The sequence below is a fragment of the Cyprinus carpio genome, chromosome B22 (assembly GCF_018340385.1).
Source record: "Cyprinus carpio isolate SPL01 chromosome B22, ASM1834038v1, whole genome shotgun sequence".
Taxonomy (NCBI): domain Eukaryota; kingdom Metazoa; phylum Chordata; class Actinopteri; order Cypriniformes; family Cyprinidae; genus Cyprinus; species Cyprinus carpio.
The window spans coordinates 10,848,609-10,867,528 of NC_056618.1; the positions used below are offsets into that span (position 1 = coordinate 10,848,609).

At 39.2% G+C, this 18,920-nt stretch overlaps 1 protein-coding gene across 1 annotated transcript; it reads left to right on the top strand.

Annotated features, from left to right (window-relative positions):
• Positions 1–8,758: 8,758 nt before the first annotated feature.
• Positions 8,759–18,550, top strand: LOC109082897 (zinc finger protein 501-like). The gene is made up of 3 exons (XM_042748681.1): positions 8,759–8,900; positions 9,967–10,234; positions 15,895–18,550. The coding sequence occupies exons 2-3, from the start codon at positions 10,186–10,188 to the stop codon at positions 17,124–17,126; spliced, it is 1,281 nt and encodes a 426-aa protein (XP_042604615.1). The 5' UTR covers positions 8,759–8,900; positions 9,967–10,185; the 3' UTR covers positions 17,127–18,550.
• The last annotated feature ends 370 nt before the right edge of the window (positions 18,551–18,920 follow it).

Consider the following 18,920-nt stretch of genomic DNA (forward strand, 5'->3'; position numbering starts at 1 on the left):
AAAGTTTTATAAAGCATGCAAAATGTGCTCCCTAAAAAGCTGTCACACGTCTTAGCTGACCACGATCTCACGAAGTTCCTTTATAATCAATGAATCTCTCTATACTGCACAATTAATCTTTCACTTACATCATTATAATAAGATGGTTCTCAAGCTTGCAGAACTGAGCACTGGACAAAAGCTCCAGCGTTTTAAGCGTCGAGTGGATTCTAATTTAAAACTCTTATTGGTCATTGTGTTCATGTTCATGTGTTTGGCCAATATTATTATTACAGCTTTAACTGAGGGTGTTCACTCCTGTAAAACCAGGCCTGAAGGGATTATATTTGGAGACCCTTGGCATCAAACTGCTGGGAAGCTCGTTCTCTATCTCTTATACACACAAAGACACTTAATGCTAGCGACTTTATCAATAAAATAAACTCAGAAGCATGTGAAAAGTTGTGTTCGTTACTACTACAATAGTTTCAGAATCATAATCGGTTCAATTAAATTAATATTCAAATAAAGTGGTACATATTAAGACAGCCAGCGCTCTGATGATGCTGTAATGTTGTTGGTTCACAAAATAAAAATTGTGTAATTGTCTCTTGAACAACAAACTAACTGCTGTTGTCAAAAGTAAACCTACACACTTGCTTCAAAGACAATGTCTCTTTGGGTTAGTGTTTTTAAATGTATTTCTGTATTTTAGCTGGTAAAATACTGTAAAATAACCTGATCTATGATGATTTTAAACCAGTGAACCACATAAACTGTTAAAAAACAAAGTTTTCTTTAAAAAAAAAAGCTTTGTTCACACTCAAATACAACATTTTTGTTTCTATGCAGAACCTCAGGAGCTCCGGTATTAAGTTTATAAGAGTTGGGTGTTTCTTCTCTTCTTTGTCTTTCCTGTTGTTTCTGTTTCTCCCATTCCTCTCATTCTCTCTTAGTCTCCTATCATATCTTTCTCTCTTTTTCCTCTAGGTTTCTAATGTTTCTTTTATATTGTTCTTCTCTTTCTCTAAATTATTCTCTCTCTCTCTGACTTGTTTCTCTCTGGGTCCTCTTCTTCATCTCTTCTTTGTTTTTCCTGTTCTTTCTGTTTCTTGTTCTCTCTTCAAACAGTCCTGGAGTGTCGATCACAGTAATGTGTCTGTTGTTGATTTCAGCAGTCTCTCTATGACACACTGTAGTGACAGACTCGAGATGTTTCAGCTTTAAACACTTTTCTTCCTAAGATGGTGTTTCCAGTTGAACTCTTCCCAGCTCCAGTAGTTCCCAGCAGCACAATCCTCAGTTCATATTCTCTGTCTCTTGAATCTAAGTTCAATCATTAAAAACAACATAGGGAATTTCAAGTGTAGACTGTCAGTTACTCAGATCATCAGTGAATATTTTGTATAATTTACACTGAAGAATTATGTACTAATCATATTGTTTCTTCTGAGCTCTGCATATAATGTTATTGTTTTGTCTCACACATATGTGTAGACTTCAGAAATCATGAAAAGTGTATAATCAATGTAGATTTTGTGATCTGACCAGTGCTGGTGGAAAGGTTTATCAGTTGAGTGGATTTTTGTTTTAGTTTGTTACTATTTATTTAAGTTTTTTCATCTGTGTATCAAATAATGTATCTGTAGAGAAACTGTTTTCCTCAACCATCTGCTTCAATTTCTCCATCAACACAGATGCTTGTGTGTTTGGACCAATGAAATTATGTCGTCCTCCAAAACTCTCAATGGCAGGCTGAGTTTCTTCATTTAGTTCTGCTGTCCGATGCTCTGAATTCTGCTTTATAAGGATCATGATGTGTTTGTTGATTCTTGAGCTAAATATTTTCTTCAACGTCTCCATTTCTGCTTTGTCTTCATCAGTCAGTGGAGCATCAGGAATGATGAGGATGAACACATGAACTCCAGGATGACAGAGAGACACACAGCGGTGAGTCTGACGCATCACTTCCTCCTCTGAGAGCTGAGTGTTGAACAGAGCTGGAAGCTCCACCAGACTGATCAGACGTCCATCAAGCTCCACGTCTCTCCTCACACACTCTGAGCTCAGCTCTGATCTTCTCTCGCTCTGCTTCAGGATCAGGTTTGATGTGAAGGATTTTAATTCTCTGTTACTCCCACACACAACCAGATTCAGCTTCACACCCTCTGTGTCAAAATAAATAGTTTAACAGCTCTGACTTATCCTATTTAATCTATAAAACAGGCAAACAGTCAAATAAATCACTTCACACCAGGTCAAATCCAAATCTACGAGTCCATATCAGTCAAGTGAGTTAATTAAAAACAAAAGCTATGATCTTATTGGCTGGATTGCATGTTCTTATTATCAACAGTTGGGCAGTTTATTATAAAACCCTTTTTAATCTATCATAACACTAAACTTATTTCATGTTTTCTCTAAACATTTAAAACAGCACCTCCAATTCTGGCCAAATTAAAGATACTTTGTGTGTGAATTTGCATGTTATAATGTAAGCATCATTAATGACTTGTGTTTAAATAAATAATAAAAAAAAAATGATTAGTCATATGATGCTATTTTAAAGATCATTATTTTGTGTATTTGGTGTGACAGAATATGTTGACGTTTTAATGTTTAAAAAACATATTATTTATCAAATACTGTATCAGGGGTGCCCAACCCTGCTCCTGGTGATCGACTGTCCTGCAATGTTTAGCTTCAACCCTAATCAAGGTGTGTTTGATTAGGGTTGTCCTCTATGCCCCGCCTCTCTCAGACATGTCGTTTTCTACAAAGTCCCTCCTTCTGAAAAGCGCAGGCTGCTCTGATTGGCCAATTGACCCAATGCATTGTGATTGGCCAAACTATGCAAGCACTTGTCGGAAATGTAACGTGCCTTTCCATAATCGCGAGCTTCATCATTCACAATAAATGTAGATACGGTTAATAATGTCCTTAGTTTTACCCTCAGTTCAAGCCTGAAAGGGGAACAGAGTCGTGTGACAGACACAGTGATAAAGCTATGTGTTTATAGTACACAAGCCACGGACAGTTAAGACCACTGACTCCACTGTGTGACCCTGTCTCTCTCTCACGTGCACACACACACACACACACACACACACACACACACACACACACACACACACGACACAATACTCTACGCGGCACAAAACTCCGCATTTGAACATTCAGTAGCAAATACTTAAACTATTAAGAAAACATACTTACAGAAGCCGATTCAGAAGCGCCAGATTGTCGTAGCAAAGTCAGAATTGACCCATTTTGTTTTAGAAATAGCCTTTGGACAGCCAGCCTTATAGGCTACTCTCCTAGGTACACAAAACTCTGTTCCATAAAATGCCTTGCACAAATCTGAACATCTGGGTTGTGCTGTTCTGTTGTAAATAAATCTTAACCAATGATTCCTCATTGCATCTACTTTCGGAAGGCCAAATAGAGCGCTTCTGCTTTCACCCAGATACACACAGCATCTCCCTGACATCGCTGCTTCAACACTAACTGTGGTTACTGAAACCATGCCAGCTTTCTTTGCATGAACATTTGGGTGACATTATGCAAGTATTTCCACATCATGATGTATACATGTGGGGGGTTGAGGACTTAGCTAAACTGGCCAATTAGAGACAATTACTAATCATTCTGATGTTTTATTAAACCATTCTTTCATTTCACTAATCAATCTTTTTTTTTTTAAATTAAACACAATGAGTAAATAATAATACTTACATTATTACATGCAAATTCACACACAAATTATCATAAATTTGGCCAGAATTGCAGGTGCCTGTCTTAATATCCAAGAAGGTTTAGAGAAAACATGAAATAAGTTTAATGTTATAATAGATTAAAAAGGGTTTTATAATTAAACACATCTGAAAGGTCATCTAAAATTACCATTATTACAACGCCCCACTTCCAAGCTAGAGTCCCCCAAGTGAATTTTGGACATCTCCACCACTGGTTACAACAAAATATTCTCTTATGAGATGATATCAGAAAGTACAGTGGGAAGATACTACTACTACTACTATTTTAGCCAAATGAATGTGCATTTAAAGTAATGACAACATGATCATCTAGTATAATCATCCGGAGTTGATGTTCTGAAGTCCTTGGAGGGGTAGGTGTCATCTATTGGGTCATCCGAAGTCCTTATAAAAGGCTGGATCCAAGCCTTCATATTCTTACAGTCATAATATAATTTGATATCTTATATCATTTAGCAACATTTCGAAATAGTTTATTATTATTTTCTTAAAATAGACAGTTTGCTTTTTAAAACAATGTATTCTTTTATTCTGAAAACAGCCACAATAACAACACGGCCCCTTAAAACCGTGAACAAACTAAAAACCCACACGGTTCCTACATTGGGCATGAAAAAGATGCTACAAACGCGGAAGCGTAGCATTTTTTTAAGGTGGAATGGACAGCGTGAATTAAAAGCTGTGAATAAGAAGCTGGATTCAGCCTCGTGCAGCAAAGTGAAAGGCTTAGCGCGCTCGTCATACTGAGGAAGTAGACACAGGGTTAGCCTGCAGGGAATATTCAAATCCCTCCGTGTATGAGCTCTATTGTTCAACAGTTTCGACGAACTGTCCAACTTTTCCAATGACGCCAGCTCTCTCTTTTTCCCTATCAATTCACAACCCAGCAAACATGCCCATGTGGGCCCACTGCGGGTTTTCTGTGGGACAGTGTGTGCAGAGCAAACCCACAGGAAATCCACTTGGGGCCCCCTGTGGGTCAGCCTATGCGGGGCCCATAGAAGTTTGGTCATTTGGGGCCCTGTGGGGATTTTCTGTGGGCAACTCAATGTGGGCTTGGCCACAAAAAAAAAAAAAAAATCACCCTTTTTTTTTTTACATGCAAATGTTGCACTAATATTAGATTTCTGTGACGATGACAGTAAAATGAAAAAAATAAATTTTCCATAACAAAAATACAATATATGTGTGTGTTATGTGTATATTTATTAGATATATATAGGCTATAAATACACATACATGCATGTATATATTTAAGAAAAAAATATTTTTTAATATTAAATATATTTATATATAATACAAATAAATGTTTGGATTAATATACATAAATAATATACACAGTATACACATTCTGTAAACAAAAACTTTTATTTTGGATGCAATTAATAGCTATTAATTGCTTGACAGCACTAATAGCCATTTATTGCATCAAAAAAAAATGTATGTATATATATATATTAATATATATATACATTCCTATATATATATATATAGTGACGGGACGAGCCAACGACAGACACAGTGGGCGTGGCGTCAGGCCTCGGAGAGGTTTTTATTTAACAGAAAACCAAAACAAGGGGGAATAAAGTGTCCAAAAGGGGAACAGTGTCCAAAACAACAGGGAATCTGGTGCCCTCGTCGTGCTGCGGGGTTCGTGGGGGTCTGGCAGTGTTCATGGAGGAAGGGTCCAGGTAAGGGGCGGAGTCCGGCGGCCGCACGCGCTCCCCTCTTCGGTCCGGGGCGCGAGGGGCGGCGGCTTCTTCTAGCGGCTTCATCCTCCTCGCTGGCCGCGGCGCTTGCAGGGGATGGACGGCCCGGCATCCTGGCCCGACGGCCGTGTAGACGGGTGCGGTTCTCGACCGGACCGCGGGTCCGGCAGCTCACGTCTCTGGTGGCGCGGGAGTCCCTCAACGCACCCTTCCTGGACCCACGAGGACACCAGTGTGCATGCACGGGGAAGAGACCGGTCTGCCGAGGAGAGGCGCGTTGGGCTTTTAAACAGCGGCGGTGATGAGGCTCCATTTCCTTCAGGTGTGCCCCATCACACGCCGCCAGCCCTGACTCGTCCAGCGCCCCTCCTCTCTCCCACACCCACTCCTATCGGGAGCCTGGTGAAGGGCGGCGATTTAGGACGGGGTGCCGGTGATTATCAGGGAGGAGGCAGCTGACTCGTCACAATATATATATATGTGCATCTCAATAAATTAGAATGTCGTGGAAAAGTTCATTTATTTCAGTAATTCAACTCAAATTGTGAAACTCGTGTATTAAATAAATTCAGTGCACACAGACAAAAGTAGTTTAAGTCTTTGGTTCTTTTAATTGTGATGATTTTGGCTCACATTTAACAAAAACCCACCAATTCACTATCTCAACAAATTAGAATATGGTGACATGCCAATCAACTAATCAACTCAAAACACCTGTAAAGTTTTCCTGAGCATTTAAAATGGTCTCTCAGTTTGGTTCACTAGGCTACACAATCATGGGGAAGACTGCAGATCTGACAGTTGTCCAGAAGACAATCATTGACACCCTTCACAAGGAGGGTTGTCACATGATAGGACGTTGAATTATTAGAAAAATAATGCACACCCGAGGTGGTGATTATAGATCACATGTTTCCCAGAAAATAATTGCACACCTCAGAACATTCAATACATTTTTTTTTTTTTCCATTCTCCGATAGTAAACCATATACCATATATTAAATACTTTTTTCAACTTTAGTTTTAAACCATTAACATAATGTTTGTCTTCTCTCTTTTGAGTATTGATTGCCATCTAGTCCTGATTGCAGAGTTAAGCTCCAGCCCCAATCCTGTACTGCTGAAGCAGCTGATCAAGGTCTTCAGGATCATCACAAACTTCCAGGCAGGTGTGTGGACAGACTGGAGATAAACTCTGCAGGATGTTGGTCCTCCAGGACACCACTGTTGTAAGTGATCAACCTAGCAGTCATCCTGTGTCTCTTCTCAACGGTGCTGATATTCATTGATTTTTAAATTATTATGTCATTTAAAATGGATTTATGTGGGTGTATTTTTACATTGGTCTGAACAAAAACTGCAGACTGGATTATTGAAAATGCACATTCATTCTCTGCCAGAAGGATGTGCTTTTGGAACGTCAGAAATATAGTGGTTTCTTGGTAATGAGAAAAGAGTGAAAAAATATAGCTTATATTGACGAGGAAAGTCCACTGATGAGTCACCAGCATAAGCCTACATTTTATTTTAGTCATTTTAACTTCAACTGTCAATCAATTAAAATAAATAATTGGATTTATCGCATGATTGTCATGAGTTAACTCATGAATCGCAATTTAATCACACGTTTCTATCTGTTCTAAATGTACCTTAAATTAATACTTTTGCCCCCAGTTTCACAGACAAGGCTTAAGCTAGTCCCAGACTAAAATGCTGTCTCAACTGAAAATATCTTTCTCTGACATATCTTAAAATATGTCAGTGTCATTGTTCTGTGTCAAGATGCACACCTGTAACATTTTCTTCTAAGGCATTTTTGTAAAAGTTGCTTAAATATCTTAATTTAATAAGGCCTAGTCCTGGCGTAAGATAAGACCCATTTGTGAAACCAGGCCTTCAAGTTTTTAATCTAATCAACAGGGCATGGACAAATATGGATGCTTTATGTAATATGTTTATTATTAGTGAAACCATAGTTAACAGAGCATGAAGAGTAGACATGTTTCATAGGTCATAGATGTTTTTCAAAGAACTTGTTCATGTATATTAGACACATGAAAAAAAAAACCAAAAAAAAAAAAACAGAAATACCATGTTCTTATTACTTCTCTTTCTTTGCACCGAGCAATTTACTTACAGTACAACCTGTTTGTATTTCCGCAAGACAGGGCAGCTCACTTCTTCTGAACATGCAAAATGTACATTTATTATTTATTATTTGCCTCTCTGTGCCACATTCTGCATTTTGATGCAGCTAAATTCTAGAAACTGTTTTCATTGATATATTTGACTGTTTGTTGTCAGACAACGGGATGAATATGAAATAGTGACTGAAACGCGACCCATTAAGACTAACCAGCTCTCCCTTCCGAGATGTTAATCTGCACAAACATCCTGATTTATAATCGAGCCGTCGTCTGATAAATCAAACAGGCTGCCACCAAGATATGCTCCTCTGTCGGTCTCGGATTATAGAAAGTGAAACTGAAATCTATTAGTGGTTGGATTTGATCACGCACGTTAAAATATTTATTTAAAGCTTCTTTTTCAGATTCTTATTTACAGCATTATCTTAATAGGCTGAATATAAACTTATTTGGAGAAAACCCGTAGATGTGAAATCAGACATTTGAGCATTTATAGCCAAAATGGCATGATCATAACAGCCGAGAATATTCGTCTGTGAGATTGGTAGTCGAATTGGACTCCTCCTACCGAAGCATTGAATCGTCGACTATTCAGGGTCACCCCTAGTAATTCTGCCAGAATATAAATTAATCTTGTGTTAAAACCACTTTTAATTATGTACTCAAAGTCCCTACTGTGCCCACACCCAGCGCCCACTGTGGACATACCTGTGGGCATGTAATGGGCACACAATTGGCCATTACATAATGTGGGGCCCACATGCCAGTATTGTGGCCCACAGGATTTTTTTGCCCACGCGGGCCAAAAAGCGGCATGTTTGCTATATCTATCTATCTATCTATATATATACTATATATATATATATATATATATATATATATATATATATATATATATATATATATATATATAATTTTAGGGCCATGAAGTATTATGTCTGCCATTTGGAATTTCTTTTTTAAATTTCTCAAATTAGCTTTTAAGGTACCTAATAAACGATTTTCACCCCACACCCTCTGCATCAGTAAAAGTTTCGTCCTTATTTTCCGGTGATCGGATGTTTTATAGGTGGTTTTTTTTCATTTTAAATTGAATTTGGCGCTTATTTATTGATGATCAGCTCTACCGTTGATTTCGCCTCGCGTCGCGACGATGACGTCATCACCTGCGCGCTCACAACAGCCAGCTTCGAGTCTCGTGAGGCGAGCAGTTCGCGGTACTTCACGTGTTTACATTATTGTAAAACCTAAAACACACTTAACCGTTTATTTAAGCAACATCCAAAGAGGTAATTTCTGATATGTTTTCTTTCTGCGTCTGCTGACTAAAACATTTATCACAGCAGGCGACGAGCATGTGAGGGAAATTATCATATCTGAGAGAGTTTGTGTTTTTATATGTTCGTTTATGATTGTTTTGATGTTTGCAGTAATAATGATGCTGGTACTGAATGCTCTTTATTATTAAAGGTTTTATAGTTTGTCAGTTTCTGGATATACTGAAAAGATAATCGTATTATTTTTAATAGAGCCGTTTTTTAGTATTTCAGCAAATATTCTTACTCAAACAATCAGTTTCTATCAGCAAACACTCAGAATAAAGTGAGATGATCTGCTGCTGATCCTGAATGTCTTGTTTAATGAGTGTTTATAGTCTGAGACTCATCAATATTATCAGCTGCTGAAAATCCTTTTTATTTCATGATAATAGATCATGTTTTCACCTCATTCATTATACTGATGACTTCAGATCTGTTCATTGACACATTAAGATCATTTTATTGCTGTCAAGTCCTGTTTTAAAATAATTTATTTTATTGTTGAATTAAGATATGTTAATTTAAAAATTGAATTTATTCGTAAATCTGATGAACCATGTTTCAGATAAAACACAAAACACTCAAATTAGTGGGTTATTTGTTTCTTAATTTTAAATGTTTTTTTTTTTTTTTAGGTTTAATCTGTCATTGTTTTTATTTTTTACATTGTTTATATTTGGTTTCTTTTAACTTTGTTTTTTCTTCATTTCTATATAAAAAAAATATTGCTTATTAATTAATTTAGGAACAAAATATCTGGATAAAATCCTCAAGAGATTCCAAAAACAGGACTATGTTTGTGCTTTTATTTTATGTTTTTGTTCAGCAGTTTTTCGTCAGCTGTGCTGCTAGCTTAAATGTTTTATATAAATAAAATTTATTTGAAACTTGAGTAGAATTTGCGAGTTAGTATAAAATGCTGTAAAATTCATTGACAGAACTTTTCTAGATACATGGATGATAGGTAAATTTAGATGCTTAAAATGTGTGAATTAATATAAAAAGTAAATAACTGATTTATAATTGATTTTGACAGATCAGCTCCTCCTACTGCACAGTGAAGCTCCTCCCACAACAAGCACACCTTCAGTGAAGCTCCTCCCACAACAAGCACACCTTCAGTGAAGCTCCTCCCACTGCAGTTCATCAATAAATGCTGGGATATTCCCATCAGTCTACAAGTGAAGACGAGCATCAGAGCATCAGGAAGAAGTGAAATCTGCAGAGACAGAGTTTATTGAAGGACAGAGAGAACATGAGAGATCCAGAACCCTGCAGAATCAAACACACTGAAGAACAAACAGGTTGGTGTTTATTCTTCATCCTTCATCAGGCTAAAGAACAATAAGGTTTATAAAGCTTGAAGCAGTTTTATATTTGTTGCAGTAGGAAAAATTGCAAAATCTGTACAGGGAATATTGTTGAAGCAGAAAATAATAAGGACACTTTAAAAAAAAACTGGGTAATTTAAAATAAAAAATAAATTATGTTAGATAATTGTGTAGCTGGAAAGTTTCTGGGTCACTAAGGTCATATAAAAAATGAATCAAAATTATATATATATATATAAAAAAAAATAGGCTATATGACAGTAGTTATTAATGATCTGCATTTCTGCTTTGAGCTGCATGAGCTGAAGATGACCAGAAGAATGAAGCAGCTGATTTTTAATCAATAGGATTTATCTCATTTAGAATACGCTTCGTTATTTATACAGCATAATGTTAATATTATGACATAAAGGCTATCTGCACATAAAAGCCCTTTTTTTTATTTAGAATAATGTTAGTTTTTTGTAATGAATGATGTTTGTATTAAACATGTGCAGTTAATATTATGACATAAAGGCTATCTGCACATAAAAGCCCTTCACGCAACAATGTGCTGAAACATGGCAACTTAATTGAATGTGTTGATTGCGTTTATTTGTTTGAATGAAAATCGGTTTTCTTTTTAACATCCGCCGACGCTCCACTCAGGGCTCCCGTAGTTCTGAATGGGCACGCGTTTGCCATAGAGACATGCTGCTGAGTGAGAGAGATGTTTCGCCCTATGAAATGAACAAGACCGCGGCAGCACAATCAAAGCCACCAAAAAGCAACCTACAGCAGTGTAACTCGTTGCACGGCTCGCCAAGCTTTAGTTTTGTGGCTCGCATGGCAGTACATAATACGATGATATGATAATTCAGTCAATACAGATATTTCATAAAAACATTAAAAACAAGCAGGGCTATAACATAACCCGTTAAAAAAACTCACACCATGTCTACACCGGACACGAGTGGCATGATCCAACAAAAGACAATAGCACCCATTGATGTTGTCTACACAGATACAACACGATCCCCATCAGTAAACTGATGCCTCATTCTATTTATGACGAAATGTACTTACACTACATTCAAATGATTCACAACTGTAGTGTGGTGTCACCAAGTTTGACTTTAAGCACTCCGGGCCAGACAACCTGACTTTTTCTTCTTCAATCCAACCATACCAGTCCATCTTCGAGTACCTCCGCCTTAGAAATTCTCAGGCAAAATTCCCCCATGAACCACTATTTATTTTTAGATGAGAAAAAAGAGAGGAAAAAAAAGAAACCTTTTTCTTCCTAAGGTTGGCAAAGCTTACCCATCCGATGCCATGAGTATTGAGCTCCTGTCAGATGCCGGCGAGAGCCTCCCGACCACACAACTTTACCTTTTCTATTTTACGGCCGGCGAGGCTTACCCATTCGATGCCGTTTGCTCCCATCGAACAAGCGGCGAGAGCTTCCCAGCTAAACAACCTTAACTTTCCCCTTTTACGGTCGGCGAGACTCACCCATCCGGCGCCGCGAGTATTGAGCTCCCACCGGATGCCGGCGAGAGCCTCCCGGGTAGACAACCTTACCTTTTCTATTCTACGGCCAGCGAGGCTTACCCGTTCGATGCAGTGTGCTCCCATCGGACGTCGGCGAGAGCATCCAGGCTAGACAACCTTACTTTTTCCTTCTTCGGTCGCGAAGCTGACCTATCCAATATTCAAGTATCAAGCCCCCGTGGCAGGCCGGCGAGAGCCTCCGTTTCCATTCTACGATCGGCGAGACGTACCCATCCGATGCCGCAAGCATTGAGCTCCCACCAAATACCGGTGAGAGCCTCCCAGCTAAACAACCTTAACTTTCCATTTTTATGGTCGGCGAGGCTTACCCATTTGATGCCAGGAGTTTGAGCTCCCATCGGAGGCCGGTGAGAGCCTCCCGGCTAGATAACCTTATCTTTTCCATCCTTTGGCCAGCGAGGCTTACCCTTTCGATGCCAGGAGTTTGAGCTCCCATCGAACGCCGGCGAGAGCCTCCTGGCCAGACAACCTTTACCTTTCCATTTTACGGTCGCCAAGCTGATCTATCCAATATGCAAGTATAAAGCTCCCGAGGGAGGCCGGCGAGAGCCTCCTTTTCCAATCTATGGTTGTCGAGGCTCACCCGTCCGATGCTGTGAGTATCAAGCCCCCATCGGACGTCGGCGAGAGCCTCACGGCCACACAAACTTACCTTTTCCATTCTATGGTCGTTGAGGCTTACCCGTCTGAAGCCGTGAGTATCGAGCCCCCATCAGATGTCGGCGAGAGCTTCACGGCCACACAAACTTACCTTTTCCATTCTATGGCCTGCGAAGCTTACCCAGCCGATACAGTGAGCAGGACGTTCCTGTTGGATGCTGGTGAGAGCCTCCTGGCCACATAACCACATAACCTTTCCGTCTTACATCTGGAGAGGCTTACCCGTTCGATGCCATGAGTACAAGCTCCCGTCAGACATCGGCTAGAGTCTCCTGGCTAGACAATCTTACCTTTTCCATTTCTACGGTCAGCGAGGCTTACCCGTTCGATGCGTGTGCTCCCGTCGGACGTCGGCGAGATCCTCCTGACCGGACAATCTTTACCTTTCCATTCTACGGTTGGCGAGACTTACCCGTTCGATGTGTGTGCTCCCGTCGGCGAGAGTCTCCCGGCCACGCAACTTACCTTTCCATTTGACGGGAGGCAAGACTTAACCGACTGACGCCACGAGTCTCGACTTCCCGCCAAACGCTGCCTAAACCCTCTCCGCTATCCTCACATCTTTTACCCCCGCTGGGTGAGGCTTACCCGTTCGATGTTCTGAGTATAATACCCCATCGGATGTCTCGAGATGCCTCCCAGTCGGGATTTCCTTTTCTCTCTCTCCCCGGCCGGCGAGGCTTACCCGTCTGATGCGTGTGCTCCCGTCAGACATGCGAGAGTTCTCCCGGTCGGGTTTCTGTACTTTCCGCCCGCAAGCGAGTCTCATCCATCCGATGCTGTGAGTATCAATCTCCCATTGGATGTTGCAAGAGTCCTCCTTGTCAGTCAGCCCAAAGCCTTTTTATCTGCCAAACCGAGAGGACCCACATGTCCATTGTCCTGAGTCTTGATCTCCAGTCGGAGGCTTCATGGGCCCTCTCGGTCAGCCATTTGCCCTTTGCCCACTGAATAGCAGGGGCTTGTCAGCCAGTAGGGCCCGTACGCCGACACTGTGACCTATTGCAGTCGAGGCAACTCGGGACCTCCTGGTCGGGCTATACAATCACGCTGCTCCTCCCCATCGGCCGGTAGGGCTCACCCGTTCCAACGCTGTGAGCTCCCGTTGAGCATAGGCTCGAGCCCTACCGACCGGGCGCTATCAAGTGATTGCACTGGCACCGCATGCGCGCACAAAGTTAAACTTTATTCATTTAATTAATAATTCAATTTAAATATGGTGCTGTTCAGTGTTACCACCGTACCGCCATGATGTTATGCAAAACATTTTGTTTTACGTGGATATTGGAACGCGAGTGAAGTAGGCTATAACAAATAATAATTTGGCATTCAAATACATTGCGAATATAAAAAACATTTGATTTTGTGCCGAATGAGAGACCCAGCGTTGGTTTCAGTTTTGTTTTAGCCTAAATTAATTCGTTTTGGCTTGTCATTTATGTTGCTATAACTTCTTATAGGCTATTTTTTTATTCTTGTTCTTTTTTTAAATAGGCCACTGTTAATTGAAAGGATTTGGTTGTGGAGTGAGGGGAACTAAAATAGCATAGCTATGTATGCAGTGTTTATTATAATGTTTGCTATCATTTTGTAGCGTCTGCATTAGGCCTATTTCTGAATGAAATAATAAAATGCAACTTATTAATAGGCTACTATTAGGCTACTTTCTCTCTAAGAAAACAATAGCGTAGCCTATTTTAACAATGTAGCAAACCTTTTTAAATATTTTGATAAATTACTAAAAAAACATTGACTTTTTAAACCGTTATCTGATTGTATTAATTGGTCAAAATTCTGAAACATCGAGAACACAAGCACCAGGGAAACAGTGAGTGTGCACTTTACCTTCGGCTAACGTAGCACAGATGTCCTGGACGATGGAGTCTCTGACAATCACAGTGTTGCACAATCATATGTGTCAGCATAGCAGTGATATGAAGAGCCATGTTTCTGAATAACAGAGACTAGTTGATGCCATGTAGATAGAGAAGAGCTAGATGTTGCGACTTGGACACTTCATCCCCTCCAAGATATACCTTGACAGATGGCAGCCATATTGTGCCAAATCACCCACCACACACTAGCTTATTGGTGGAGAGGAAAGAGAGTAAAGAAGCCAGTCAATATATGACCTTGATGATGGACTTAGGCCAATGGGTGAATTTGGCCACGATGCTGGGGTTACACCCCTGATCTTTTTCGAAGAACATCCTGGGATTTTTAATGACCACAGAGAGTCAGGACCTCGGTTTAGGTGTTTTTTTGTATTGTTTTTTGTGAAAGTAATTTTCTCATACCGAAAAATAGTATGAATGTAACTCTACACCCTTGCCTCATTTATTATACACAGATTTTTGAATATGGAAATTAGCCCCCGCCTCTTCTCAGTCACACAGCAGCCAGCCATAAGCCAGGGCCTCCTGATCTATGAACTGAACTGTAATAAACGCGATACAATGGCAATGGCAAGTGGAAATATTGGTTTAATTAAACCAAATGTGTTTGAACAATAAATAAGATGGTATGCTCAACATAAGCTAAGAAACTGATGGCTATCTTCATGAGGTAACATTATCCGTGAAACGATCCAGCGCAAACAGATAATGACTGATAAAACTATGTTTTTACTAGCGGACGACTACAGTGGATACTGTAACATTCGTTAAATTTACTTACTTGACAATGTTGTGTCCTCAAAATGCCTTAAAGACTCAAATGTAGCCGAGTTTGTGATTCTAATCCGTGCCCACGTGCAAATGTGTGTGACCTGCGGATGTCAATGCGGGAGAAGTGCGTCTGCGTCTTAGGATCCCTTGACGTTGTAACGAGGAAATATGGTGTGGCCCCTTTAAAGAGCTGCGCGCTCCCGGTTGAACTGTTGATTTGCATTCTATGTGTGTGATTTGAGTGCCGCATGTATGCAAATTGTTTCTATTTTTCTGTTGCTTTTTTAAAGTAATTTTCTTTATTAAGTAACAGCTGTTTCAAACCGTGTTTCTGTGACTGTCTTTAGGGAAACTACAGTTTTAAGGAAGAAAAAATACTCCGCAATGGTGTTTATAAATTGATGGTCACATGGTTTTTGTCTAAAAACATATTAAAAACACCACATAGACAAATAAGCAGCATAAAAACTTACTTATTTTAAGGTTTTAAAGCTTCAAGTAGTTTGTCAGATTTTGATTTGTTGTAATAAGAAAAAAATATTTAGATCTGTGCAATAATATAGTTGGAGCAGTAAATAATAAGAGCACTTTCTATAAACTTGTGGAGTTGATCTCATATACTTAATGTTTCTCACTATAGAAACATGGGATTTGTGCCTATAATGTTTTAAACATAAGAGGAAGATCAATGTATCTCATTCATGGAAAGTATCTGTGATTTACTGAACATTAAACATTTTACTTTAATTTCAGAATTGACTGAAGATAATGAGGAGGATGAAGAACTGCGTGAAGAGGAGGAGAAACATCATGTCAAAACTGGAGAAAAACCTTTGAGTCGCTCTCAAACCAAACCAAAAAAAGATTTTAAGAAAATAAGAGATGAGAAATCGTTCACCTGCCCTCAGTGTGGAGAGAGTTTGACAAACAAACAGAGTCTCGTGATTCACATGAGAGTTCATGCAGGAGAGAAATTGTTAACATGTAATCAATGCGGGAAAACATTTTTGTGGGCTTCAGCCCTGAAGAGTCACCTGATAGTTCATTCAAAGGAGAAACCACATTCATGTTCTGTATGTGGAAAGAGTTTTTCACTTCTAAATAATTTAAAAGCTCATCAGAAAATACACACTGGTGTGAGAGATCATATGTGCTTTGAGTGTGAGAAGACTTTTATTACATCTAGTCATTTGAAACGGCACCAGAGGATCCACACTGGAGAGAAACCTTACAAGTGTTCACACTGCGACAAGAGATTCATTCATTCAGAATCACTGAAAGCACATGAGAGGATTCACACCGGAGACAGACCTTACATGTGTAATCAGTGTGGTATGAGTTTCAGACAAAAAACTCAACTTAAGGTGCACATGAGAGTTCACACTGGAGAGAAACCGTTCACATGTGATCAGTGTGGGAAGAGTTTTGCACAATCAGCAAAGCTGAAGAGACACATGAAGATCCACACTGGAGAGAAACTGCATGAATGTGATCAATGTGGAAAAACATTTTTGTGGGATTCAGGCCTGAAGAGTCACCTGAATGCTCATTTAAAGGAGGAGAAACCACATTCATGTTCTTTGTGTGGAAAGAAATTTTCACATCTGCAGAATTTAAAACTACATCAGAAGAGACACATGGATGTGAGAGAATATATGTGCTTTGAGTGTGAGAAGACTTTTGTTACATCTACAGAACTGAAACAGCACGAGAGGATCCACACTGGAGAGAAACCTTTCATGTGTTCACACTGTGACCAGAGATTCAATCAATCAGAAACCTTGAAAAGACATGAGAAGATCCACACTGGAGAGAAACCTTACACATGTGATCAGTGTGGGAAGAGTTTTAGACATAAAGATCAACTTAAGGTGCACATAAGAGTTCATACGGGAGAGAAACCATATCACTGCACTGCATGTGGGAAGAGTTTTGCTCGATTAATTTCTTTACATAAGCATACAAAAAAAATTCACAGTAAATAGATTATCTTCAGATCCAGCATTTTCAGGTCTGACACCACATCATCACCAGACATGACACAATAATGTGTTGATCTATACATTTGCTTCTGTACAAATCAGTCCTAATCAACATAACAATTGACAGGGAAAATAAACATCATCTGTTAATTTCTATACTGCAAATGTATCACCTCTAGTTTGTTTGCTCCTCTATGAAGGGAAGGTGTATTTGTAAGGTTTTTTTATTATTATTATGGGGAATTTTTTTTGGTTTTTTTTTTTTGTTTTTTTTTACAGCGCAGGATGCAGTGCAGTGGGAAAAACTGATTTCCAGAGTTATGAGGTTTTCGGTTTCTGAGATTTTTAATGTCAGTGGGATCAGCATACATGAATATTCATGCATTTTCCGGACATGCATGTGGAACTGAGCTTTTTATTTTACTCAGGTTAGTTTCAGCAGGTTTAACAGAACATTTCAAAAACAACTATTTTCATAGTTCCACAGCCTTATGCCTAAACTTGTTCATCATTTCACAAAAGTTTAATGTCTTTATGGGTAACACTTTACAATACAGATGCAAAAATATGCATTCATTCATGCTTAACAGATAATCACAAGTTAATGTATAACTCTTGAAGAACTAAACCATTTATTAATGATTACTACATTAGCAACTAATTAACATTCTATATGATTCATGGGTTAAGAAATAAATTATTAGTTAAATGTTATGGTGTATACAAAGAAAAGGTGTATTAGTCGGTTTCTGTGGGCATGTGGGCATATTGGGAAATGAAACCGCTGATGAATTGGCAAAAGATCCTTTTTAAAAAGGAAGAAGTAGATGTTAATGTTGCTTTAAGTAAAGGTGAAGTTTAAACTATAATTATGGAAAATATTTTAAAGGGATTGGCAAGAAATATGGGACTCAGATAATAAGGGGAGGCATTTATTTAATATTAAAAGAATGTTAATTAAATTAAACACTAGTGCTAGATACAGGAGTGAACAAGTCATAAGGATAAGACTTCGACACAGGACTGAATGCATCACTATTACTGGTGCACATCAGAATGGTTTCTGTGTGTATTGTGGGGAGAAAGAAACAATTAGTATGTAATATACGATTGTAAAAAAAAAAAAAAAAATACTCTCTAATCCAGTTGGTCTCTGAAACTGCCAGTCTGCTGTTAACAATGCAGAATTTATTTCTTCTATTGCTACTAATTCCGGTCTCAACCTCATTGCCCTAACTGAGACTTGGATCAAACCTGAAGACACTGCTACTCCCGCAGCCCTCTCCACTAATTTCACTTTTTCCCCACACCCCTCGCACGATGTGGGTGGAGGTACTGGTCTCCTTATCTCAAATGAATAGAAATTTGATCTTCAACCATCTCTTAAAGCCAACAGTTCATTTGAATCACATGCAATTACTATTACCCACCCTATTTAAATCCACTTTGTGGTCATTTATCATCCCCCAGGTCAACTGGGAAACTTCTTGGAGAAGTTGGATGTGTTACTATCAAACTTTCCTGAGGATGGTACTCTTCTGGCACTGCTCGGTGACTTCAACATCCACCTAGATAAACCCCAGGCTGCTGACTCCAACACTCTGCTCGCCTCATTTGATCGCGAGCATCTACTACAGCTACTCACAAATCAGGCAACCAACTGGACCTCATTTACACACGCTGTTGCTCCATGGACAACACTTTAGTTGCTCCACTGTAGACCTCAGACCACTTCCTCATAACTTCTAACATCACACTTACTCCTGACACAGCACACACTCCTCTGCAGGTCAACTT

What these genes read in the sequence shown, in the direction of transcription:
- LOC109082897 (XM_042748681.1), top strand. Translation starts at nt 10,186, where the DNA reads ATGAGAGATCCAGAACCCTGCAGAATCAAACACACTGAAGAACAAACA. An exon ending in ACACACTGAAGAACAAACAG is followed by an intron (nt 10,235 to 15,894) that starts GTTGGTGTTTAT and finishes CTTTAATTTCAG; the next exon opens with AATTGACTGAAGATAATGAG.